At 37.6% G+C, this 12,339-nt stretch overlaps 1 protein-coding gene across 2 annotated transcripts in view; it reads left to right on the top strand.

Annotated features, from left to right (window-relative positions):
• PLOD2 (procollagen-lysine,2-oxoglutarate 5-dioxygenase 2) overlaps positions 1 to 12,339 on the top strand; it is a 48,811-nt gene that overhangs the window by 20,593 nt on the left and 15,879 nt on the right. For both annotated transcript variants that reach the window (XM_069024314.1, XM_069024315.1), the window contains exons 4-9: positions 908 to 1,071; positions 2,216 to 2,328; positions 4,213 to 4,276; positions 5,048 to 5,145; positions 6,899 to 7,000; positions 10,798 to 10,923. In XM_069024314.1, coding sequence (XP_068880415.1) covers positions 908 to 1,071; positions 2,216 to 2,328; positions 4,213 to 4,276; positions 5,048 to 5,145; positions 6,899 to 7,000; positions 10,798 to 10,923 — 667 coding nt within the window. The remainder of the gene's footprint in view (positions 1 to 907; positions 1,072 to 2,215; positions 2,329 to 4,212; positions 4,277 to 5,047; positions 5,146 to 6,898; positions 7,001 to 10,797; positions 10,924 to 12,339) is intronic.

Raw genomic sequence — 12,339 nt, 5'->3', positions numbered from 1 at the left:
GGGGGATTGGTTTGTTTGCTTGGTTTGGTTGGTTGTGTTCCCAGCCCCCTGTGCCCGCCAGGCATTGGTTTAGATTTGGTTCAGCCACAAGAAACCACCAGGCTTGGGATACTCCATTCTTAAAGGACCTTTGCCAAACCCAGGCAGGTTTCATTCTGGTTTGGCACACTCGTGACCTTCGTCTGTGGGTAACAGCCAAAGATGAGCCCTCCACCTTTAGGCCTTTATCCTCAATAGGAATTGAGACTCAAATCTGATCAAGCTGTAAAGGCAAGTGAAGTTTTCCATAAATAGATATTGTGATGCTTTGAGCCTTTAAAGTCTTCAGCATGTTAAAGAGGTTGTAGGAGAAATCTATGTATTGTCAGGATGCAATACACTTTATGGGCAACTGGACTTCATTGAGATCTAAGTACATTCTTGATAAGGCTTTTCAGAAGAGTCAGCGCTGTTGTGTTTTGGAACAAGATCTAGATTTTCCCAGTGAAAACTACCCAAGTCATCTCTCAGTCCACTCTTTCGTTTGTTAAGGTTTGATTTCTTTTTTTAAGTTGTTATTCTTAAAAACATAAAGAGTTTTCTAAAGGGAAAAAAAGTATTTTTTTACTCAAAATACCTGAAATAGGAAAATCAGTTTCAGGTAGACAAAATCTGAAGAAAAAATGTCCAAAATGTGGAAGGTTAAAATGTGGAGGGGAAACTACTTTGGCTAAATAGTACTGATTGAAGTTTCTCTCCTAGAAGGGTATAGAATTTTTACATGTTGGTTAAATATGATTTAGTTGAGCCATTTTTCAGAATAAAAGGGCTGTTTGATTTTTAAATTTGGATAGTCCAATGACTTCTTTTGAACACAGAAACATTAAACTTAAGCTAACCTAATGGATGCATTTTCTTTCCTTTTAAGCTATGATGTTATCTTTGCTGGGGGCCCTGAAGAACTGCTAAAGAAATTTCAGGAAACTAATCATAGAGTGGTGTTTGCAGCAGATGGACTAATTTGGCCAGATAAAAGGCTGGCTGACAAGTATCCTGTTGTCCAGAGTGGAAAACGATTCCTGAACTCAGGAGGCAAGTGTGATCCTCAAATACTTGAACTTGAACATGACCCACCTCTGTTATCTGTTCTGTGTACTTGTTGTGTGTGGAGCTATTCCTGAACTCCCCAAGTATAAAATAGAGGACATAGAAATGCTGTCATCTTCCTCCCCTCCCTCAAATAGCTCCTCTTCTGTGCTCAGGCATGGTTTTCATTCAAATTTGCAGTGTGTGTTTGGCAATAACTTGCAAAAAGCAGATAAATATAGTAAGGGTCTAGGAAGCAACTGTGTGTGGCAGCGAGGTGCTGTGCAAGGATGACCCCATTGCTTCAGAACAATGCAGAGTACAAGCCCAGGCAAAGCTGCACGGGCTGTTTATAGGCACAGTTTAGCCTGGTCACAGAATTCCCTCGCTCAGCTGCCTGGTTCCTGGAGGTCTCTGCACGTGGGGTGGGTGTGCTGGCAGCTCTGCCTGGCCTCTCAGCATGGCTTTCACAGCTCCTTCTAAAAAGAGTGGGAGCTACTCCTGTTAATCTCAATGACGGATTAATTCTGGGATCCTCCTTCAAATGCTAGCTTGCTAATAATTTTGCACTTGATTAATACATGCACTGATATGGATACTGTGCTCTGTAGCAGCTTTTGAGTGTGTCATTTCTGGGGCACCCTTCTTCAATGTGCAGATCTGGGACTGTTCCTGCTTCTCTCCCTCACCTATGTGCCCTATCTTTTTTATTTTGGTGTATTTTGGTTTTGAGTTGGACTCTCACTGGATTTCTGGCATTTCTGGTATTAGATTCAGACATCTCTGCCAGTAAGAAGCGATTGATGAAAATGAAACTTTTGCCACAGATTGGCTTCTTGGGAAAAGTGGTAGTCTGATATCATGCTGGTGTTCTCAGGACTATCGCAGACAGATCAGATTTTTTTTTCCATTAAAATACCATTAGTATAAAAATAACCATTAATTATTAACTTTTTGTAACAGGCCTGTTACATGCCTCAGGAAGAAGGTATGTAACAATATAAGAAGGTACTGGGCTTTTGGGCCAAGTTTCATAAATTTCATACTTTTTCTTTACTGGCACCACTCAGAATGAAGCCCCTGATTGGTAGACAACACTGGCAGGGTAATGTTTTGTATGGAAATAACCTATGTGTGTGTGATGTTGCAGGATTTATTGGTTATGCTCCATACATAAATCGTATTGTGCAGCAATGGAATCTGCAGGATAATGATGATGACCAGCTGTTTTACACCAAAATCTATGTTGACCCATTGGCAAGGGTAGGTAGTAACTTGCTTTCTCATTTCTTTCTGATTGAAATAACATGCTGCTCCTCATAAAACACTGGGGGATGAAAAGAAAAGGAATGCTGTCTCTTTATACTGGAGTGCCATGTTGACAGTTGTGTTTGTTCTCCTGAGGTTCCTACTGCTGGAATGATGAACAGGCTCCCAAAGGGTCATGACTTGATATATTATTTCAGGCTGTCTTCAGACCCAGGCAGGTTGTGCTTCATTGTTTGAAATAACAGCTCTGAGGTATATGATCAGACACATTCATCTCAATGAGGGTACCATGTACTTGGCAGTTTGACGGCCAGAGAATGTGGCATTTTTCCAGGGTGTCACTGAACTACTTGCTGAATCCAGTGTTTTATATTCTGGCTTGCTGCCATTTCAGATCCTGCCTTCAGCTTTTTGTGCAAATATGTTCAATAAAGCTGCATTGTAAATTTTTGTTGAAGACCTCTCTGTGCTCTCCCTTAACAAAGTCCTCTGCTGAGTAACACCATTAGAGCATGACAGATGTCAGAGGCATGTCCCTGATGCTGGAAAAAGAGGGATAAGGAAAGTTAACAATATATTGGTGCAAAAAAGTCTTTAGAAGCTGATATAGCAGAATTTTGAGAAAGATTTTGGTAATTTGTATGGTTAAGGCAGATGCAAAGTTCTTGAGATATATGTGTTGTTTCTGGCATAACTTAATGGAAAATCAGGTCTGCTTGGATACAGATTCAGAAATAGAGTAGAATTATTTCTGTTGGAAGGGACCTACAGTGATCATCTAGTCCAACTGGCTGACCAGTATGGGACTGACCAAAAGCTAAAGCATGTTACTAAGGTTATTGCCCAAATGCTTTTTAAGCACTTGACAGGTTTGGAGGTATTGACAACCTCTCTAGGAACTGATCCAGGGTTTGACCACCCTCTTCATAAAAAAATGTTTCCTAATGTCCAGTCTGAACCTTCCCTGGTGCAGCTTTGAACCATTCCCACCAGGTCAGCACCTCCCTCTCCCCCTCCTCAGGAAGCTGCAGCGAGCACAGAGATGGCCCCTCAGCATGCTCCTCTAAACTAGACAAACCTCAGCTGCTCCTCATAGGAAATTCCTTCCAGCCTTTAATGTCTGAATTGCTTTTATGCAAGTTAAGTCAGATGCCAATTGAAAAGACAGGGTGTAGAGATATTAAAGCTGATTTCTGCATCCAAGTCAGGAGTAATATAATTAGTTGTCTAAATAAGATTGTCTCCTAGACCAAAGCTGTGTATCTGTGCAGAGCACTGCTGCACCATGGTTCAAAACACTTCCATGGTGCTTGCTACACATCATCATCAATTCTTTGTATAGTAATAATATACCCAATGCTGTAGAATACGTGAGAAAATCTTGGAAGACCAAAACAAAGGATGTCATCTGTGTAGGGGTTTTTTTGTGTGTTTTAAATGTTACATACTTGAATCAACATTTTAAAGATGGTGAAACATGGTATTTAAAGTAAGAATCTAGCTAGGGTTAGTAATACAACATTAGGAACATGTTTTAAATTTGACTTTTGCATTTTTATGATTCTGAAACACAGTATGTTTGTTTTCTGGCCAAGACTTGTTAAATTTTTTTTAAGACACAAATTGTCTTTGGCTTATACTGCTAAATTGCAGTTCCTGTGGAGAGTCATGACCTTCATCCTTCAAGTTTAAAGTTTCTGCATATGCAAAACTGATTGCTGTACAACTGCCCAACTTGGGAATACAGCAGAATGTAACAATGTAAAGAACACATAGTCATTTTCCCTGACTCCTTGCTGCCACTGTGGTGTAACTGCAATGTTACTGTAAAAACATTGGCTTTGGAACACCTCAGCATCTTTGGTGCTTTGATTTCAGGAGCGCATTAACATCACTTTGGACCACAAATGTACAATTTTCCAGACCCTAAATGGAGCTGTTGGTATGTATATGATCTGCACATTGTGTGTTTGATTAACTGTTATTCACAATTTTTTTTGCTTAACCATGAATGTAGTTCCTTAAACATAGGCTTATTTTAAGGAAATATTTGGTTGGGTAAACCTGATCACCAGATTAGTTACAGGTCTTTTGGATTGTTTATTAATTGAATTCTCTCATTGAAAAAATATTTTATTTAAAATAGGAAAAATAGTTCTAAATAAATGAAGTTGGCAGTAAATAGAGTTAAGGACCATTTTTCCATCTGCCTTTCAAAAACTTAATTACAGGAGTAAGATTAGTAATTAAAATTGCATTTTAGATGCAAATGGCTATACATAGTGAAGTTGAATGTGGAATAATGTAGAATTTCCTGCATTTAACTGTCATGAATTTAAATGGAAAAATGCATCTGTGCAAACTTCCTTTCTTACATTTGGCCTCCCATTATGGAATAAATTTCTGTAGTCAGATCATATCTGAAATAACTGATTTCTCTATAAATAGCATTTGCACTAAATTAGAATTATTTTTGAAGCAGATTTTATTCTAATACTGAACCTGCTGATGAGAAATCATGAAGTTTGATGTCACCTTATTTATCATAAGGAGCTTAGAATTCAAGATCTAGTTTAAAAAAATGAACAAAAGCTTCTAAATAATACTGACAATGATTGCAATAGCGAGGTATATTGTATCAGCAAGGACTTAAAGAACTCTGAAATGTTAGCTTTTATTTATGAACTTCCTATACTGCTTTGTTGATTTGCAGATGAAGTCCTTTTGAAATTTGAAGAAGGAAAAGTAAGAGCAAGGAATTCAGTGTATGACACCCTACCAGTCACCATTCATGGAAATGGTCCAACTAAAGTGAGTGACAGTTTGGTTCTATTTTCCTGTAAAATCACAACATTATTGGAGGCAAAAAAACAAGGATAGAAGAGTATGAAACAACATACACATTTCCATTTAATGTTATTAGTAATTGAGAGGATAAAACCCCCATTCTAATTCATGTTATTCTGATGTCACTGTAACTTGATAGTTTTGCTGAAACAACTAATTCTGCTCCCAAATTCATTGTAGCCTGGGATGTTAGAAGCAAGTAAGCTTTTGTTAATTTGTTCACTAACACAAAGCTGTTCTTGAAGCTAGTGAACAATCTCTATCTGGTTATTAAATGGCAATCAGAAGAATAGGGGGGAGGATAATCTCACCAGGTGTGACAGGCTGGGATACAAAACAGTAACACATCTGTTCCTACCCTAGACCCAGGTGTGTGTATACACATATATAAAAAAGAAATTGTATTAGGCAAAAGAAAAAGCCTCTCTGTAAGTGTGTGTGTATCTATGTAGGTCCATGTGTGGCTGGCTTTTGCTGTTGCCTTCAGTGTCGCTGATCCCTGCCATCAATGTGCCCGTGGCTTGTCAGCTTTGGGCATGCGGTAGGACACTGTCTGCCCTGTGAAATAGCTATTTTGACGGATTCTGTTCATGTGTATGGATTCAGTGGTTTAGAGGTCCCTGAACAGTTTCTCTGAGAGAAATGGCTGTGTTTTGGTCATATGGCAGTTGCACCTTCTTGTTCTAAGACAAAGAAGTGTAAAGGTGTATCTTTTATAGTACTGTCTGTTGGCTGAAGGATTGGGCATGGCTACTTTCTAATTTCTTCTGAATAAATGTTCTTTACTGTAGCTCCTTATTTTCAGAAAAAATGCCTTTCAGAAGAATGAAGTAGAGTTTGAAACTCATGAATATCCCAGGGAATGCTGCTACTTTGTTTTTGCACTTGTATTTTGATTTTGCTATTGAATAGAATGATGATTTTATCTGTTAGGTTTATAACTACTCAGTAGAGATGAAATGTATGACAAATTCCTTCCATATTGCTATTTTTGCCTCAATTAAATCCTCAAATTCTGTCATCACTGGCTTTGCTGACGTTGCCAATGAAAAGAAAGGTTCTGTATTTTACATTTGGGCAAACAGCTTAGGATGGAACAACTTCTACTAATCCATGTGTTATGGTACATTAAAAAAAACTCAACCTCTGCCTGTAGTGATGTTTTAAAAACAAAGAGGAAACTTTCTTTGCATCACTTTTTCAATGTGGCTAAATTCTTCTGTTTTAAACATAGAATTGAATCAAGAAGATGACAGTATGCTAGGGCTGGAAAAAGTTTTCACCAGTTAGTAAATAAACCAGCATGAAAATAAGTCCCAGAATTAACTCCTAGTAGTTAAGTTTTTTGTTTGTAAGATACTTCTTGTTTCATATTTCATCTCTCTAATTTTCATATTTGTAAATTGCATTAGTTAGACACACTTTTTGAAATGGATACCAAATTATTCTCACATTCCGACATGTAATACTTTTATTTTTCACCTCAAGTGCATGTCATTTTTATGAAATACTCATTTTTGTAGACTTTATGGTACATATATTATCTGTTTTGTAAATGAAGAAGAGTAGTTTTTTACCTGCAGATTTTGTATGTCTGTTTCTAGTCAGTTGCCTTTAGTTACAAGTGATTAAATGAATAAACCTGAATTGTTTGAAAGGTACAGATCATCCTTTGCATGCATCTGTCATTAATTTGAATTGTTTGTTTATTTACCAGATTCACCTGAATTATTTGGGAAACTATATTCCTAATGCTTGGACACGGGAAACTGGTTGCAGTATTTGTGATTTAGACTTACTAGACCTGTCAGCAGTAAAGGTAAGAGTACTCTTCACTGGAACAAAGCCCTTTTGGGTACAGTTGATAGGTGTCTAGTGATTTCTGAGGCCAAGTGGCTTCCTTATGCAATATTGTTTTACTACTTTCAGGAAAGTTTTTATGCATGTCTTTTAGTATAGGTTTTCACAGCGTTACTGAAGATTATGCCATCCCCAAAAGCCCTCCAGATCTTCACCTCCGTTCAGTGAGAGTGAATGAACAATTTTTGAATTTGCAAGGTTCAAGAGAATAATTAGAATTTTGGGAGAGGTGGAAAAACTGTTTAGATATTTCAGATTTTTAGCAGCAGACCTAAAAAACACTCAATATGCATCATTTGAACAACTTCTGTTACAAATAGAGTTTAGTAGTTAACTAACATGATTACAGTTACTATTTTCTGAGATTAAATGATCAAAACTGCTTTACTTTGAAGATGACAATACAGATATTTGTACTATATAAGCTAATGCATTTCTATAGAAAAAAATTGGATGTAATTGAGACTGGATTTCAGTCCAGTTTTCAGAATTCTTGTAGGGCAAACACACACATACACATGGCATGTGTGTATATCCAGTATTTGGCAGCTTCGGCTCTTTCACTCCAAGCATGATGTCTTTCATGTCTCTATAAATATTTCAGCTTGTACACAATAAATTTGAGGCAGAGTAAATACTAAGCTCTACCATGTGGAATTGTAAGACTTGGATGAAAAAGTAAATTCTGATTATTCCTAACAGGCTCTTTCCAGCAGCTGTTTCATTTCTGTTCTGTATTGAAGATTTGAATGAGAACAGGTCTTAGAAGGTCATGTTGATAGCATGAAAGAAATAGTGGCTTGTTATCTTTATAATGAAAGGAAAAAGTGAAAGAATTTCTGGGCAATAAGTTGCTAATGGACTGGAATATAAACTCAAAAAGTTATTTGCTGGAATTTTAATAGCGTTCAGATTCTTTCTATGTTTTAAAATTTTATTTTTGCTTTTTAAGATAAACATTTGAATGGGGTTCTAATTAGGTAGTGTTTTAACTCCCATCATAAAATTTACCTGAGGAAAAGATGTTGTCAAAGATTTTTTTCCAGTGGTGTTTGTAATTAAGACATGGTTTTGGAGCAGTTAAATCTTAAAGCCGGTAAGGGGGATGCAATGATTTGCTGAATAGCTTCCTATAGTTTATGTACATCTACTTGGAATGTGTCTTCTTTACTGTAGTCCATTCCTTGGACTTCATGCCTCACTCCCTCTGCCAGCAGAAATAGCAAGGCTTTTCCTTGGCCTCAGTGGAAGTGTTTACTTCATGCATTTCTGAGTACCTGCAGTATTTCATTTTCTGAACGCGCTCTCTGTTCAGGCCTGTCTGGTTGCTACTTAAGGAGAAATTTTCATTGAAAAGAGCAGTACCCGCTCTGTGCCTCTAATAATTGTCTCCATATTGTTTTATTTATCTGACTGCATTTTTACACTCATATCTTCTGAGAATTTTGCTTGTTCTTTGGGGTTGTCTGCAAAGGAACAGAGAGGTACATGTGCAGGGTCTTTTGCTCAGTTCTTGTCCTCATGACAGAAATAGAATCTCCTGGGCTGCGATCGTGGCTGAGGTGTGGAAAAACTCAGTAACTGCTATCTTCTGGTAATGTCAGCAGCCTGTCCACCCTCAAATTAGCTGCCTGTTCAGGTAGAAGCAGCATAATGGAAAATAAGTTGAAGAGTGCACCTGGGCTCAATAAGTGCAAATTTTTGCCACTTTCTTATGGGATTTTTGTTTTGGGTTTTGGTTTTTTTTTCCTGAAACTTAAATTAAGTTTGTTGCCCAGTTTAATCTCCCTTGAACTGCTTTTAAGTTCTAAAACTTCTTACTGGTGTGGAGACTTTCCAGTGCGGCTGAAAAGGATGACCTTGCTCATCTTCTCATTTCATTGGCAACTCTTGTGGAAAGAGATCCTGGACTTTGCTCTGTGTACTTGTACTGAGACATTGTCCTGTATTTCTTCCAAAAATTGTCATACACTCAATTACTACTTAGAAAAAGTAAACTTTAAAAAGTCAGATATATGACCTCACTGAAAATGAGAAAATCTATCAGAGAAAATGTAGCATCTGGGTGCAGACTGGTTTTGCTGAGAGGCAACTTCTGATTTCATATCCTCACAATTCTCATTGTGACCTAGATTCAGATTACGTAGTAACAACTCTTTATGGTTAAGCCACAGTCTAGATTGATGAACTTTGTGCTTTGAGGACATGCAGTTTACAGGAATTCTTACTCCTAATTTTTTAAACACTGTTTTGCTTTGGTCACACTGAGATTTCATTGTAGACCCAAGTGGTTCACATTTCAGTGTACTGAAGCAGTGTCAGTAATTCCTCTTTGTTCCTACAGCCTTTGGACATTCAGCCTGAACCTCTTTCTCTTTTCCCTGGAGAATAAGGGTAGAATGACTCAGAATTAGAAAAATGTATGAAAGGCAATTACTGCAGCTGTTCTTCCACTGGTAGTGCATGTATGTGCTCAGCTTAGCCCATGCAGCTTTGCTTGTCCCTGGCCATCAGTGGGACCAGTTCCTGTGACACCCTGTGGGTGGTGACTACCAGAGAGTGGCACAGGTGCTTTGTTGGAGACACATCAGTGCACTCTTCATCAGTTGTTTTGGAGTTATTGGGGTCTCTGTGTGGCTATACTTTCCTACCAACACTTACGAGGTTTGCAGATGCAGCTGTGAATAGGAGGTTGTCAGGGTAAACACTGGATGTTTCCGAGCTGGGGCCTTTGCCAGGATGTTTCTGGGTTCCGATGTAGACAGTGACACTGTGAAACCTCAGCATGTGTTGATGGTTTATCCAGATACTTTCAAGTGGGTGTTGGCCTGCTTAAAAAGCTAGCTGGCAGCCTTTTATACTCATATAAGGTTTCTCTCTGAGCCTTGTAATGGATTAGACTTTTATAGTAATTGTCTGGTTTAGAGATGGAAATAATTTTTAGTCAGTGTATTTGTTTGTGTAGGAGTTAAGGCCTTTGAAGGTTAAATTTCTTTGTCTTGCATAGTGCAATAATACACTTAAGGACTACAAAAAAGTGCTGTCTATGTTTCTTTTAGTGGTCAGGATCTCATGATCTCTATCAAGCACATACAAAGCAGCCAAATACCATCAGAAGATGTGAATTCATATAAATAAGGTCCATAAAAGTTCAGTATTCTTGGATGTAAGGAGAGAAACTGTTTGTTTGTCAAAGGTCTTTCTAAAATCAGTGAGTAGGGAAGTAATGCAGAGCCCACTTAAAAGGAATGGGGAGAAAGAGTGCATGTACATTTATAGAAGGGTAATGCAGTCTTTGGCTGAAAGTATGGCTGAGTAAAATATTTTGTGGTATTTTTTCTTTAATTATTTTTTAAAAATTGGTCTCCCCTATATTTTCTTGTAAATGTAATATATGTATGTACCTTGTTTTAAAAAAAAAGAATTTTCCATTCTGTTCTAGGTGTATTTACTTAAATGATTCTTTTGCTGTTTTAGTGGGTTTTTTATAGTAAGAATTTAAAAAACCATAGTACATTATTTTCTACTTCCAGTCTCTGTTATTAAATTCAAAGAGTTTCCTATCAATACTAAATCCCATTATCTTTGCTTATTTTGTGAAGCCAGTGAAAACAAATGGGGTGCAAAACACTGGTTTTGATTGTTTGAAAGCTGGGTGGACTAAGTTTAGTACATAATATTAGTTGCTCTTTACTGTAAGTAATCTTAGAAAAGAGGCAAGTCTTATTGGTTGTGTCAAAATATCATTTTTTTTAGGAATATCCAAGAGTAAAAATTGGTGTTTTCATTGAACAACCCACTCCTTTCCTAACTAAATTTTTAGACAGACTGTTGACTCTGGACTACCCACGGGAGGCACTCAGTATCTTCATTCATAATAATGTGAGTATGACTCTATAATTGTACAAAGCTTCAATTTTGCAAATTATGCGAGGAATCAAAATGTGGAGTATATGGATTTGATATAAGAACACAGTTAAAATGCATAGGGAGAGATAATCCTTTAGAATTTAGTATGCAGAGCTGGAAAAAATAAATGAAATTGTGTCAGGGCTTGCTGAAGTCTATTTGAAGAAACTGCTTAGATTCTTCTACTAATGAAAAAAATGTATTTTGAAATGTATGCTTCTGAAGGAAGTACTGACTGACATAAAATAATAGAGTAAAATAAGAATAGAACAGTTCCAGTTGGAAGTGGCCCACACTGGCCATCTGGGCCAGCTGCTGACCACTTCAGGACTGACCAACAATGATACCATATTATTAAAAACTGTCAACTGATAGTTGGAATTTGCTTTTCATCTTGCTGAGGCCCCATTGCATTTGCGTTTCTGTTGGCACTCCAGCTGCTGGGTCCCATGGAAAGATTGGTGTGTTCAGATATATTTTGACTGGCACTGCAGATAAGTTGCTTTTGAATACTCCCTGCTAATTACCTAATGATCTGGCATTGCTGATACTTCCCCAGTGCCTTCAGTCAGTATTGCTGTTTTGAGCAGCCTGGTCTAATGGGAGATGTCATTGGTGGATTGGAAGGAGATGATCCTTAAGGTCCCTTCCAACCCAAACCATTCTGTGATTCTATGATTTGAGAGAGTGAGGTGTCAAATGCATGCAATTATTTTGGAAAAAAAAGGGACTAGAAGAGAAATGAGAGTAAAATTTAATTGTACCCTTTTTTAGTGTGCATGCATTGCTGTTGATACGGTAGCACAAGGGGGATAAGGAATAGAAGTAGAGCTTATCTCTGAAGTCTTCATTGTGGTTTTGTAAGGGGATTTTGAAGGTATAAATGTGATGTGCACATGGGAATTGTAGGCTATGTAGGTTTTGTAGCTTCATCCAAAGCTATGGTATTTGAAATGGAATATAAAGACTGAACAGCTTTTTATTATAGAGGGGGAAAAGCCCTACCCAATATTTCAATTATTCTAATGTCAGCCATAACAGGCAAAAGCTACAATGAGGGCACTGGTTTGGAAGTATTGCATGCAGCTGAGAGCTCTTAAATAGAGGGAGGGTAAATAGAAATTAAAGGAACTATGAGTGTGACTACATTTTAAAGAAACAACGGCTGTGCCTGCACAATTTGGTGCAGGTGCAGCTTCCTCTCTAAAGTGATTCTGGAGGGGCATAAAGAAGAACTGCGTGCCACTGAGGTTGTAGGATGGGTTTTAAAGACTGTAACATGAATATCCTGAAAAATAATGCATAGATAGTTTGTGAATCTTGCATTGTTGTACAACTTTAATTAATGTTGCTGATGTGTTGGATAGTTTTCCTAAAGTTTTGGACAGA

Source organism: Aphelocoma coerulescens, chromosome 9 (assembly GCF_041296385.1).
Source record: "Aphelocoma coerulescens isolate FSJ_1873_10779 chromosome 9, UR_Acoe_1.0, whole genome shotgun sequence".
Lineage (NCBI taxonomy): Eukaryota > Metazoa > Chordata > Aves > Passeriformes > Corvidae > Aphelocoma > Aphelocoma coerulescens.
Note: the sequence above shows the minus strand (reverse complement) of the source record. Positions and strands in the feature narration are given on the sequence as shown.